Raw genomic sequence first — 15,421 nt, 5'->3', positions numbered from 1 at the left:
CCCTAAACTTTTAAAGAAAAGCAACAGTGTAAATTAGCACAGCTATGTGATGTTTATTAAATTCTCACGACACCATGTACTCCAATGTCAGGTAGCCAATCACTGTGTGGAAAGCATTCCATTAAGGATAAGACAAGGAAACAATGCTATAACAAATGTCACAATTTTAATCATAGCCATATGAGAGGCATGCTGTAGAATTGTCATGCCGTTCAATCATCACATAAGGTATATACATTGATAAGGGGCTTAGTGTATGTCTAAGACATTTTATAAGCAAAGCTTCCATATTAAAGCTAGTGTTCCTCATACATTTGTAGTGAGTGACTTACTGTAGTTTAGTGAGAGGAGAACTTTATGAGAGACAAGGAATTAATTGTGGTGTAGAAACATGAATCCATATACCACATCTCTGAGGCACAAAATGTTAGACTGTATGAATGTAATGTGAAAATCTTTTATTTGTTGTTCTTCCTTTAATAGGTATATCAACTGTCAGTGTTCATACAACTCATGTGAGCATAAGGGATATGGAAAGAAGCAATATACCTCTGTTTCTCCTGGAACAATTAGAAGATATGTAGTAGTCCCCACTGTGAGAAGACATGATGACTGTGATACAAGTTTATACTCTCACATTAGAGAAAACCCTTATGAGTACAAGGAATATGGAAATTCTTCTGTCTGTACTGATTCACTTTGCACATGTAGTGTGCCTCACAGTATAAAAAAATATTATGCATGCAATCAGTGTTGTAAAACTCTGAGTTCTTCCAGTTCTTTTCAAAGATGTGAAAAATCTCATATGGGAAGAGGAAGTGATAAATATGAGCTATGTACTGATGACTTTAGCCATCACAGTTATCTGCAAACACATAAAACAACCAATAATGAAGAGGATCTCTATGAATGTAATCAACATGATAGAACCTTTAGATATGATTCCTCTATAAAAGTACACCAAATTACTCATTTGGAGGAAAAACCCTATGAATATAATCAAAGTGATGAAGTCTCTACATGTCACAGTCTTCATCCAATACATAGAACTCATTCTGGAGTGAAAAACTATGAATATCAGCAATGTGATAAAACTTTTGCAAGTCCCAGTTATCTTCAAATATATAAAAAAATTTATACTGGAGAGAAACCCTATGGATGTACTCAATGTGATAAAGCCTATGCATGTTCTAGTTATCTTCAAATACATAAAAGAATTCATACTGGAGAGAAACCCTATGAATGTAATCAATGTGGTAAAGCCTTTATACAGAAGAGTCATCTTCACAGGCATGAAAGAAGTCATACTGGAGAGAAACCCTATGAATGTACTTACTGTGGTAAAGCCTTTGCACACAAGTATAAGCTTCTCATTCATGAAAGAATTCATACTGGAGAGAAACCCTATGAATGTAATCACTGTGGTAAAGCCTTTGCAGAGAAGTGTAATCTTCTCAGTCATGAAAGAAGTCATACTGGAGAGAAACCCTATGGTTGTAATCAATGTGGAAAAGCCTTTGCACAGAAGAGTGATCTTCGAAGTCATGAAAGAATCCACACTGGAGAGAAACCCTATGAATGTAATCAATGTAGTAAAGCCTTTGCACAGAAGAGTAATCTCCGTAGTCATCAAAGAATTCATACTGGAGAGAAACCGTATCAATGTAAGCAGTGTGGTAAAGCCTTTGCACAGAAGAGTAATCTTTTTAGTCACGAAAGAAAACATATTGGAGAGAAACTCTATCTATGTAATCAAAGCGCTAAAGCCTTTACACTGGAGAATTTTCTCATTCATAAAAGAAGTCATACAGGAGAGAAAGCCTATGAATGTAATCAATGTGATAAAGCCTTTGCAAGGAAGAGTCATCTTCTCAGTCATGAAAGAATTCATACTGGAGAGAAACCCTATGAATGTAATCAATGTGGGAAATCTTTTGCACGTAGCAGTAATCTTCATAGGCATGAAAAATGTCATACTGGAGAGAAACCCTATGAATGTAACCAATGTGATAAAGCATTTGCACGTAAAACCCATCTTCAGAGTCATGAAAGATGTCATAATGGAGAGAAACCCTATGGGTATAATCAATACAGTAGAGATTTTGCATGTAACAGTCCCCTTCAGATAAAGGAAAGAACCTTTATTGGAGACAAACCATATGAAGGTAATCAATGTGGTAAAGACTTTTCACAGAACAATTATCTTCACAATCCTGAAAGAGATTTTTCTCGACAAAACCCCAATGAATGTAGTCAGTGTGGTAAAGTCTTGCCATGTTGCATTGTCCTTCAAAATCATGAAAAATTTCATACTGGTGAAAATCTCCATGAACCTAATGAGTGAGTCAAGCCTTGCAGTCCACATGTTTTTCCCACTGAGCTGTCTCACTGGTGCTTGAGTTAGTAGAGTCTCTCCTTAGTTAAAATATTGTCCCTTTCAAGTTGTTAACATATTGTATTCCAAGAATACAGAAACATGATAATTTCAGTAATAAAATATATTTTCAAATGAAACTAATATTTATATTGTCAATCATTATTTTTAGATCATGTTACTGTATTCTGAGGACTAAATACTTTTTCTTATCATATTCTCAGAAACAAAAATTAATGGCAGAGAATTTTATCACCAAATTTGATTGCTGGTAAGCCTGATTCCCTGATATTGTGTTCCAGGATGGCCTTTTTATAAATAGAGATCTTTTCTCAAAAAATCCAAAACAGGGATTTGGAAATATGGTTGCATTTCCACAGGACTCAGGATCAATTCTCAGCACTTACGTAGAAGCTCACAACTGTCTTAAAGTCCAGTTCTAGGGGATACAACAGGTCATACAGGCATACATTCAGTCAAAACACTTTTTGATATAAAAGAAAAATAAGTAATCATTTTTGAAAGTATTTGTCACATAGTGTAACTTTCTCTAGCATAATGTGGACTCATTTCTACTCAGCTAAGTCATTTGTTGGGGTCATTCACACCAAGAGAATTGTGTTAACAATTTAAATAAGCAATGTGCAGAGTCCATTCACAAAGGGATTGAAATCTTCACTGAAGAAGTAGCAAGGACTTTCATCACCTGCAAATGATGGAAGGCAGAAGGGGTAAAGGGTCAGAAGCATCTTCATTTTTTGTACTATAATGACATCTTTGGGACCTGGAGAGTTGACTCAGTAGTACTGCTGTAGCTGAAAGTTTTCTCCTGTGTCCCACTTGGCCTGCAGTCAGGACAAATCTCTTTCACGAGCTGGTCCCACAGCCACTTGGATCCAAAGAAACACACAAAGACTTATATTATTTATAAACTGTATGGCCATTAGCTCAAGCTTATTACTGACTAGCTCTTACACTTAAATTAACCCATAATTCTTATTTTTATTTAGCCACATGGCTTGGCACCTTTTTTCAGTTCTGCCTTCACATCTTGCTTCCTCTGTGTTTAGCTGGCGACTCCTTACTCAGCCTTCCTCTTCCCAGAATTCTCCTTGTCTGCTTATCCCGCCTATACTTTCTACCTGACTACTGGCCAATCAGCATTTTATTTATCAACCAATCAGAGCAACACATTCACAGCATGCAGAGCAACATCACCCATCACACCGCTGCTGTTGGTTATCCAAGTTTGGTTCCTAGCACCTACATTGGGTGGCTCAGAAGTATCTGTAAATCCTGGTTCAGAGGTCTGACTCACCTTTATGCCTTCCTTGGGCACCAGGTATATTAATGGAATAAAGGCAGATATATGCATATACATACACATATCATTATTTGTGTGTGTGTATGTGTGTGTGATAGGAGAGAGACTCCATATTTAAAAAGATCTATCTTTATATGTTATGTTTCTTTTGTTAAAATTATTTTTGTTCATGTGTTTGTTGGAATATTGACCTGGAATGAAGTCATGTGAGGAGAATTTTGAGTGCTTGTGTGTACACTTCAAGAAAACAGGATAAGGCAATTGTGACTTCACTTTCTTCAAAACTCAGAATTTTTCTTGGAATGTGTTTTCGTGTTCTTCACAATATAACAGGAGTGAGCTTCACAATATAACAGGAGTGAGCTTACTTCACATTACTCATCATTGTTTGTTTTTATTCAGTTGAACTATGCTTTATATACCTTCATGGGAAAACATATTTTTGTACCATGTGGATTGCTTTTGTCATTGTATAGTTTGAACACATAATCAAACTTTACTCTCATAATCTTTCTTAAACTCCAGAGTATAAATTATCTGGGGCTCTTAATAAAGTAGGTTTTTGGATGAGTCTTTAGTATCCCTCATTTATCAGCACAGTTATCCCTGGGCTCTCCATCTCTACAATGGTGACAAGTGTTTCTTGAACAGGGACCAAAAATTGGCTGATGAAATGAAAAAGCAAGCACTGTCAGAGAAGGAGGTGAGTGAGAATAATGGTGCAGAAACCAGAGAAGGCTTTGCCTTATTTTGGACGTGCATCATTTTAAAAATAAGTAGAAGCACAAGTATTAAAAGCATAACTATTATACTGTGTGCAAATTGTTTTTAACTCCTGTTCCAGAAGAAGGCAATTTAGGTGAAGTAGTATGGGACAGAGTTCTGAAGGAAAATGAAAAGACATATAAAGAAGGTGGAAAAGATCCCTTTTGATTTTGGGGTCACTTGGTCCTTAACTTGGACTGTTATCACAATATTAAGGAGGATACTAATCATGAAGAGGTGAAATCAAGTTCTTGGAATGAATATAAACTTCATGACAAAAGTGTAAAATTTGATAAAAGAGGTAAAGATGAATTTTTTTGTTCAGGCAAAATCGAGAGCAAAGCACTACTGACATGGATGCAGGTGCTAGCTCCCTCAGCTCCCTTAATGGAGCCTCCTTTAGAGACATATCTGTGTTCTGGAAAAGACCCTGAATCATGAGCTGAGTAATTTACTAATCAGTCTGCTCTTGAATTCTCTACATTTTGATAAGAACTTAGGAGAGTCTGTTGAAAAGCTAACTTCATTTACCAATTGTCCTTCCGGACTTCATGAACCACAGTTATTCCCAGTGCAATTTCAACAAAATCAAAATGTTTAACCTCTAATTATGCACTAACCAATCTACTTAAAACTATAGAAGAGATAGCACTGGACTGTTTTCCTTCACAGTTTTACATCAATAAATAATTTATTACCTTTCTGTCCCTAAATGTCATAACTTAGAAGGGATCTCAATCACCTGTCTCTTCGACAAAAATATCACATTGATGAATTATTTTGATGGTATTATGTTGATTGGACTATGTGAGCAGCAGGTAGCAACCACTTTGAACTTATTGGTAACACATATGCCCATCAAGAATGGGTCATAAATTCAACCAAAATTCAAAGGTCTAATCTCATTGATATTTTTAGGAGTCCAGTGATGATTGCTTTACAGAGATACTACTTCTAATGTAAAAGGTAAGTCATTGCACCTGCCCCTCACACAACGAAAAAGAAGCACAATACTTAGTGTGCCTGTTTGGATTCTGGAGATAGCACATTGCTGTCTTGGGCGTGTTATTTTGGCTTGTGTGGACCTGGAACAGAAGGCTCTTCAACAGGTGCTGGCGGCTGTGCAGGCTTCTATACTACTTGGACTGGCATACCAATGGTATGTGGAGTGTTAATGTCAGATATGGATGCTCTTAGGGGCCTTTGCGGGTCCTTATAAACAACTATTGGCATAGTATTAGACCTTAGGGGAAACTAAACATTTTGGCGGGTAGGGTCAGAAGACAGTTTGAGCTTCTGGACCTGAAACTCACTTATGGCAGTAAACACGCATGCTGTACAATCTTGAAAGAAACCCGAGATCATTGTTGTGGCTCATGGATAAGTACCCTGTTTAGAAAACTCAATAACAATCTTTTGGTATTTCTTAGTGCTGAAGCCTCTGCCTGAATCCCCAATGAGGTGCTTGGGTATAGCATAGTCCTACAGATATTTGTAACATTTCTATGTAATTTCTGGCTGTTTTGTTCATCATGACAAAAGAAACATGGGAGTGTATTTTAATTTACCATATTTATTTAATTTTACCTCTATGTGTGTTTTGCTTCCTTGTATGTCTGATGCCCATAGAAGAGAGAAGGGGCATCAGATCCCCTACAACAGGATGTAGGCATGATTGTGTACCACAGTGTTAATGTTGGAAATGAAATTCATGTCTTCTATGAGAAGAGTAAGTAGACTTAAATACTGAACCATCTCTACAGTCCCAAATTTGACAGATTATCAAAATTTTGTGTGTGTGCATTCAGATCCACACACTGAAAAGTGAGTGTTAAGAGAGTTGATGTTTGTTTAAAAAAATCTGTGTTTCGAAGTCAAGATGACTCTCTAGGTATGCTTATTGGATTTGGTAGGTTGATAGAAGCTAGAGTTGGAATTATTTTGGGTGTTCTGGGTTGGATGAATTGGTAAAAGAAAGAGGTCACTCTAGGATGAAATTTTTAGGCCTGTGTGGCCAAAGAAATGTCAATCATCTGTGAACTCAACCTGAAACCACCATTGACAGGCATATTTATGGATTCTTACACACGAGTTTCTCATACAAAGGTTCCTAATCTATATTTTCTCTAAAGGAAAGGATCATGCTCCTGCTTCTTTAGTCATTATGTGTACTGGATTTGGTACCCAGTAATCCAAGAGCTTCAGGTATGCCAGAAGTATCTATTGACCAAAATCATTTGCACAGGCTGTAATGACCCCTCAGAAACACAATTCTACAGATCACAGAAAACAATCATTATTTCCACAATGATTTTTTCATGGTCAAAGCACTTCTCAAAAACAACTATTCACTCTGTTTATCCTAGATACAGGGACTCTGCTTAATTCCTACAACAAATTGAAATGTAGGAAAATCTATAGAATATTTTCTTGAGTAATGATTAATGGAATAGGGCCTATCCTACTGGGCAGGTGATCCTGAGTTGTATAAGAAAGCAAACTGAGTAAGCCATGATAGCAGGGCAGAAAGCAGCATTTCTCCTGGGTTATAGCAGATGTGCAGAGCCTAAGCCTATGGTAGATGTGCATTAGCAAATCTGTTCCTGGACAGATCCTCTTGAGCATTATACAGCTCTGGAGAGCTGTTATTGTTAAAGAGTCTATTCTTTATTAAGCTGTTTGTGTTTGGGAAGGCTCATTAAATCTAGAACAGCTTCATATTCAGCCTTTCAGAAAAATACTTGTGAAACAAGGTCTCTTATGATGACTCATGTTGATTCATATTTCCTTATCCCCATGTGTAGTCACACACGGTATTGACCTTGTTGTTCTCCTGACTCAAAACCTCCTAAATTCTTGTATTAAATGTTTGTAACATCAGACAATTTTAATAGAACCCTTTTGAGTCACATAATGGGCTGTTCATTACAGTAGCTCAAAAATGATTTGTGTGCAACGTAAGTTTTCATTTGAGACAGAATAGAAGGAATAGTTTATTGTGTACACTGCAGGAGGAAACAGTCTAGGTAATATCTGGATTAGAAATGGTTTGAGATTAAGTCATTGAGCTCTACTAGTCTCTTATAAAGAATGCTCTGATGGAGCATTGTCAGTTACTTTCTGTGTACTTTCCCAGCATGCATTAATTCATACCATATGAATGAAGGAAAACAAAATTGGTGGGTGTACAGTTTGGAGAGATTACTTGTGCCAGTGAAATTTCCAATTGGGCAACTCTCTCTTATTGGTAAGTTAAAACCTGATTGACTCACTTCAGTCTGGTAAGAGGGCTAAGATACAGGACATTTCGCTGTGGCTTGTGTGTCAGCATATAGCACTCACCAGCTAACAGTTTACACAGGGTGGGGTCATACACTATATTACTAATAGTATTCTTGCTACCAGAAAAGATGCTATACTCTTTTCAAATTCGATATTACTAAGTGTTTTAAGTCTTTCTCGGTCCTGCTAGCCAGTTCCCAAATAATGACACAGATTTCTTTTTAATTATGAATGCTCAGCTTTGTGTTAGGCTTGTCCCTAACTAGCTCTTATAACTTAAATTTTCCCATATCTTTTAATCTATATTCTACCACGTGGCTTTTTACCTTTGCTGCATTCTGCTCCTCTGACTCCCTCTGAGTCTAGCTGGTAACCCCTGGTGACTCCACCTTCTTCCCAGAGTCCTTGCTGTGCCTGGACACCCCACCAATACCTCTTGCTTAGCTATTGGACATTTAGCCCTTTATTAAACCAACCACAGCAATGTATCTTCACACAGAGAACAAATATCCCACAACAGCTAAATATGCATTAGTTATCGTTATCTCCTTTTAAAGCCAGGTGTTGGTGTCTGTCTTAGTCAGTGTTCTATTGCTGTGAAGAGTTACCATGGCCATGGGAACTCTTATAATAGAAAGCATTTTAACAGGGTTTGCTTACAGTTTCAGAAGTTTAGTCCATTTTGGCATCATGGGGGGCATGGCAGCACATAACCAGACATGATATATTAAAGATCGACATCCTATCCACAAGCAGCAAAAAGAGAAAGGTTCTGGACCTAGCTTGGTAACTTGAACCTTAAAGCCGACTTACAGTGACACACTTCCTCCAAAAAGACCACATCCACACCTACAAGACTATGCCATCTAATCCCTCCAAAGCATTCCATGATGACTAAACATGCAAACATATTGTCCTATAGGGGCCACTCTGAAACAGATCACATACTTCCAACATGCAGTTTCCCAGCATAAACATTACCATTACAAAAGGATGGAATGTTCTCATCTCCCATCCCCTACCTGCCATTGCTGCTCTTCATCCCCAATTCACTCATGGAAATCTCATCTATTTTCCCTTCCCAGGGTGGTCCATGTGTCCCTCTTTGGGTCCTACTTGTTAGCTAGCGTCTCTGGAGCTATGGGTTGTATTCTGGTTATCCTTTGCTTTACATCTAGTATCCACATATGAGTGAATACATACCATGTTTGTCCTTCTGAGTCTGGGTTACCTCACTCAGGATGATATTTTCTAGTTCCATTCATTTGCCTGCAAATTTCATGATGTCATTGTTTTTTTTACTGCTGAATAGTGTATATGTACCACATTTTCTTAATCTATTCTTTGGTTGAGGGGCATCTAGGTTGTTTCCAGGTTTTGGCTATTACAAATAATGCTGCTATGAACATAGTTGTGCATGTGTTCTTGTGGCATGATTGAGCATTTCTTGGGTATATGCCCAAGAGTGGCATAGCTGGGTCTTAAGGAAGATTGATTCCCAATTTTCTGAGAAACCGCCATACTGATTTTCAAAGTGGCTGTACAAGTTTGCACTTCCACCAACAGTGGAGGAGTGTTCCCCTTGTTCTACATTCTCTCCAGCATAACCTGTTTTCAGTGTTTTTTATCTTAGTCATCTGACAGGTGTATGATGGTATCTCAGAGTTGTTTTGATTTGCATTTCCCTGATGACTAAGACTTAAGCAATTCCTTAAATGTCTTTTGGCCATTTGAGATTTTTCTGTTGAGAATTTTCTGGTTAGCTCTGTAGTTCATTTTTTTAATTGGATTGTTCGGTATTTTGATGTTTAGTTTCTTGAGTTCTTTATATATTTTGGAGATCTGTCAGATGTGGGGTTGGTGAAGATCTCCCATTCTATAGGCTGTCGTTTTGTCTTATTTCCCATGTCCTTTGCCTTGCAGAAGCTTCTCAGTTTCAGGAGGTACCATTTATTAATTGTTGTTCTCAGTGTCTGTGCTACTAATGTTATATCTAGGAAGTTATACAACTGTCTCACTTATACAGATGGCCTAGCTCAGTCCCATGGAGGCTCCACAGGTATTGGTCTAAATTTCATGAGTTCCCACTAGTTTGGTTTGGTTGTCTCTGTAGGATTCCCCATCATGATCTTGATGCCCCTTGCTCATAGAATCCCTCTTCTCTCTCTTTGACTGGACTCCTGGAGCCCAGCCTGGTGTTTGGCTGTGGATCTCTGCATCTGCTCCCATCAGTTCTGGAGAAAGACTCTATGATGACAGGGTATTCACTGATCTGATCACTGGGGTAAGCCAGTTCAGGCACCCTCTCCACTATTGCTAGCAGTCTAATCTGGGGTCATCCATGTGGATTCCTTGAACTTACCTGGCACCCAGTCTCTCCCCATCCCCATGATGTTTCCTTCCATTATGGCTTGTTTCCTTCATGGCTCTCCCACTCCGTCCCTCACCCAGCTCCACCAGCCCATAGCTTGATCTGCTTAAGGGGCCCCCTGGCAGCAGGATCAGGATCCATCCCTGGTGAATGATCAGGCTTTTTGGAGCCCACTACCTATGGTGGGACGGAGGCAGGGGAAGGGGCTTGGACCTGCCTCTACTGAATGTGCCAAGCTCTGCTGACTTCCCATGGGAGGCCTTGCCTTGTTGTAGGAGAGAATGGGGGATGGGGTGGGGGGGGAGGATGGAGGGGCAGGAAGAGGGAAGAGGGGGTAGAGGGGGATCTGTAATTGGTATGTAAAATGAATAATTCTTAAATTTCTTAAAAACAACAACAACAACAAAAGTGTGGAATGGAAGCACAGTAAGGAAATACTGGAACAAAGTAAGGCAAAAAATCAACTTGGCAGACAACACATTCTGTATCTCCATGTCTGATGTCAAACACTCTTCACCTCTCCAATTCCTTTCAGCTTTGTTGACAGTAACACTCTTCTCTGCCTTGGACTGGTTCCACATCCTGTTAGCAGGTTTCCTTGGCAGGTATCTAATGACTCTGGCTTCTCCAGCTTCTTAGAGTCTCCAACACAATACAAGCTCCACCTTCACAGCTTCAGGGGATGGTTTCTGTGGGCTTTCATGGACAGACACCTCAGACACAGCTGTCAGTTTCAGAGAGAGATTCCACAACACCTTTCCAATATCCTTGACTTTAAAGCCAGAACCAAAGCCAAATCTGCCAAGTTCTGCTGCTTGCTAGGGCTGGACTTGGCCTCTTCCTTCAATTACATTTGCACCAGCTTTTCATTGATGTTTGCCTTCCCTGCTTAAGCTTCTCTTTAATCCCTTTTCACAGTTTGGAAGCCTAGCTAAGTGGGTTCTTGCTGTGAGGTCACCACTCCCTTTGGACCATTTATAATCAGACTTATTTAAAGTTTTTATCTCTTTGTGCATCAGACCTAGCTCTATTATACTTCCTGTCTCTCCTTTGCTGCTCAAAAATGTACAATTTTTTCCCTTGATCAGATTGCTGCCTTTCATTATAAATCTGCACAAGAGGGCCCTCTAAAATCCACAAGACATGTCAATATTAGGCTATCTTGACAATGCAATTAATCTAAACCTCTTAAATTTACCCTCCTTCAGAATCAGGGCAGAAAGCAGCCACATTCTTTGCCAGAGTATCACAGGAAATACTTGGCCAAAGTATCTCTAGGCCACTTACTAATACTCTCCTCTAAAACCTTTGAGCAGGTCTATTATAATCTACATTTCACTCAGTACCACTGACTTCCACATTCCTAATATTCCTAGTATGACCTATTAAGTCCCACATGAAGTGTTCAACTACTTTTCTAATCCAAAGCCTCAAAGATCACATTCCACCAAGTAGCATGGTTGGGGCCGTCCCAGCAGTACCCTGTTCCCTGGCACCACCTTCTTTCTTGTCCAGTGTTCTATAGCTGTAAAGAGACAACATTACTAGAGCAAGTATTTTTTTAAAAAGCATTTATTTATAGTTTCATATATTTATTCTATTATCATCATTGTGAGGAACATGGCAGCACACAGGCAGACATGATGGCTGATAGTTTTACATCCAGATCTGCAGGCAGTAGGAGGAGAGAAAGGCACTGTGCCTGGCTCAGGCCCTTGAAACCTCAAAGCCTATTCCCAGTGCTACACTCGCTCCAGTTAGGCCACACCTTCTTCAACTGTGCCACACCTCCTAACCCCTCCTTACTAGTACCACTCCAGGATGAGTAAGTATTAAAACATGGCCTCTGGGGGCCATTCTCATTCAGATACTATAGTATCACCTTTTTCTGTTGTATTTTTTTACATAGATAACTAATCTATTTACTTCTATTCCCCATTGTCTCCCAATCATTAAGAATTTTGATTTTTTTTATACATGGTTGGTTTTGTATTTCTTTTTAGAGCAAGGTGTCTTAGTTTTGGTTTCTATTGCTGTGATGAAACACAATGACCAAACATGAGTTGGGGAGGAAACAATTTATTTGGATTGCACTTCCTTATTACTTTTCGTCATCAAAGGAAATAAGGACAAGAACTCAAATAGGGTAGGAACCTGCAGGCAGGAGTTGATGCAGAGGCCATGGAAGAGTGCTGCTTACTCTGGTGTTCTCCATGGCTTGCCCAGCCTGTTTTCATGTGGAACCCAGGACCATTGACCCTTGGGTTGGACCCACTTACAATAAGCTGGTCTCTCCCCCATCAGTCACTATTTAATAAATAGCCTTAAACTCCAGCTTACACCTCAATGTTTATAGGCATTTTCTCAATTGAGGTTCCCTCTTCTCAAATGATGTCAGTCTATATCAAGTCGGTAACAATCTAGCACATTATGCCAAGTGTGCCTTGTACTATGACATTAAGAATTGCTTTGAATACCTAAAATTGATTGTGTCATCCAGTGCTGGGAATACAGTTATGCAGGTCAGTGAGAAGGAGCATAAGACAAGGGAATAGGTGTTGTAATAGAGCTCAGTCTTTTGTTGGGGAGCTGCAAATGCATAGGGACCTCTGTAAGAATCAGAATCCATTGTCCACTTGCAAGCTGGTATATTCACAGTAGAGAAAGGGAGGTGGCAGGAAGAAGGTTGATGGGTCTATAAATTTGTCTACATTTGGGATTTTCAGTGATTAGTCAGATAATCAACTTTAAGTGATCAAAAATGTCCTGCGAAATAATTATGGAGTGTCCACAGACCAGAACTCTATAAAGAATTTGGACAAACAAGTAAATTTCCTTCTAGAAACCTGATTACTGTTGTTGCACTACTTCAAACAGAACAAAAGTACTGAACACATTGGTATGATTCTGACTATCTGGCCTGTTACTTTTCTGGCTGAAAATGTACAGCTAGAGAGGAAAGGTGTGATTAATCCTTGGTATGCTCCAAATTTTTAGTCTCTTGAGCACATGGGACCATGAAGCTTGATTTAATGCTTTAAAATAATTTTTGAGATGTTTGTTAGATCTCAAATTTGTGACAAAGTGCTGAGTTTTCTATGAATGTGTTAAAGCAGCTAAATGGCTGCCAGTTTCTCTCTGTGTCAAGAGTACCAGGTATACCCTCCCAATGACTCTGGACTCTTCATCCCAGAGACTGGGCTAGGATTTCCTTCACCCAGTTTCTGATCCCTTTGTACATTACAGTAGTCTTTGTAACCATGGAGAAAATCATATGTGAGAGACAGCAAAATAATGTATTTGATGCAGTAAAGCTTTTGCACATCAGTGAAATCTTGAAACACACAAAGGAAATCCTGTGAATATAGTCAATGTGGTAAAGCTTTTTCAGGTTACTGTCTCTTCAAAGGCAGGAAAATATTCATACTGGAAAGATGATCCATGAATGTAATAAATGCAGTAAAACCTTTCATAACACTCATTTTTTACACTGAGTTGTCTCACTGGTATGATTAGAACCATTTCATCAATAAAATATTGTCTCATTTTGAAATTGTAACCATCCTGTCATGATAGGATAGAAAAACACAGCTCAATTTGAATAATGAAACATTTTAAAATGAAAGTGCTATTTATAATGCCATCCATTTTTTGGTTAAGTTAGTTTATTTTGAGGACTAAACACTTGTTCTTACTACTTTCTCAGGAACGTAAATGAATACCAGGGAATTGTTCCAGTGGGCAAAGGTGGTTGCTGCTAAACCTGTTGACCTGAGTCCATTTTCTGGGAGCCTCACATTACTCATACAAATTTTCCTCAGAATAGTTCACATAGACTGTGGCATATGCACATGCACATACAACCACATACATGAATATTTTTGAAACCAATATAATGGCCAGTGAGGTCATTCACCAGTTTAAGGCACTTGCCAAACTTGACTAATTTCATTTCATCTCTAGTCCTCACATAGAGGAAGTAGATGACAGGCATCTGTAAATTGTCCTCTGATTGGCACATGCAAACCATTGTACAGGTGTATACACATTGTTAAATTTTTGAAAAATATGAAAGTAACAAGCAAAATAACCAAAATATGGAGAACATAGGAAATGATTTACCAGTTGAATTTCATTATAGAATTCCAAGAAGTATCACTGTTCATCAATACAATGGGGGTTCATTCTCTGATTCAAAGATGGGTCATTTGAAAAACATATCTCAGGTGAGTGTAGTGGTGAATGCTTGTAATCTCAGCACTTGGGTAATAGAGACAGGCAGAACTCTGTATGTTTGAGGTCAGCTTGTTCCATATAGTGAGTCCCGGGAACACCATGCTATGTAGAGAGATCCTGCTCATAAATAAATAAATAAATAAATAAATAAATAAATGTCACATTATAAAACTTTTCCTAATATAATTTGTAGTCTCTACTAAACCTTTTGCTGTTTTTATTCACATCAACAGAAGTGTGTTAACAATGACAATTAGAAGCAATGTGCAGAGTCCATTTACAGAGGGATAAAAATCCATTCATTCCTTTGATGACCATGTAGCAGAGACTTTCATCATTTCCCAGTGACTGAAGACAAAAGAAATAATGGGGCATTGTAACTTAATCTTTTGCATTATAATGACACATTCATAGGATGGAGAGTCAACTCATTAGTACTTCTGCTGTTCGAAACCAAAGTTTGGTTACTAGCACGCACATCACACAGCTCAGAAATACTTGTAATTCCTGATTAAGAAGATATGACGCACTTTTCTGGTTTCCTTGTGTACCAGGTATACACATGGTTCAATGGCATGATTGTGTATGTGTGTGTGTGTATGTGTGTGTGTGTGCACGCGCGCATGTGCACGCCTCCATATTGTGAAGAGGGCTTCATATATATATATATATATATATATATATATATATATATATATGTTATTTTTTAAATTAATTAAATTTGGAAAAATGTCAAGGAATGAAGTAATGTGAGGAGAATTCTGAGTGCTTATATTTACACTCCAAGAAAACAGCACAAGTGTCTTGTCATTTTCTTCAAACCACAGGATTGTTTCTGGAATGTACTTTTGTGCTTCTTTCAGGTATAGCAGATAGTAATGCTTTTACCTTAGATTACTCCTTTTTGCTTGGTGGTGTTAGTCATTTAAACATTCAAACTACATTTCATATGCCTCTATGGAAAAACCTGTTTTGCCAGTTTGTCCTTGGGATAGTATACATCCTTAATTCATAAGAACTTTACTTATGACTTTTTTAAACCTTAAGAATAAAAATTGTATAGTACTCT

General features: G+C 38.3%; 1 protein-coding gene across 2 annotated transcripts in view; it reads left to right on the top strand.

Annotated features, from left to right (window-relative positions):
- Nucleotides 1-3,017, top strand: part of LOC114684904 (zinc finger protein 431-like) — a 39,042-nt gene extending 36,025 nt beyond the window's left edge. For both annotated transcript variants that reach the window (XM_028859447.2, XM_037197883.1), the window contains exon 4: nt 484-3,017. In XM_028859447.2, the coding sequence (XP_028715280.1) occupies nt 484-2,344 (1,861 nt within the window). In that variant the 3' untranslated portion in view covers nt 2,345-3,017. The remainder of the gene's footprint in view (nt 1-483) is intronic.
- Nucleotides 3,018-15,421: the final 12,404 nt, after the last annotated feature.

The sequence above is a fragment of the Peromyscus leucopus genome, chromosome 22 (assembly GCF_004664715.2).
Source record: "Peromyscus leucopus breed LL Stock chromosome 22, UCI_PerLeu_2.1, whole genome shotgun sequence".
Taxonomy (NCBI): domain Eukaryota; kingdom Metazoa; phylum Chordata; class Mammalia; order Rodentia; family Cricetidae; genus Peromyscus; species Peromyscus leucopus.
Note: the sequence above shows the minus strand (reverse complement) of the source record. Positions and strands in the feature narration are given on the sequence as shown.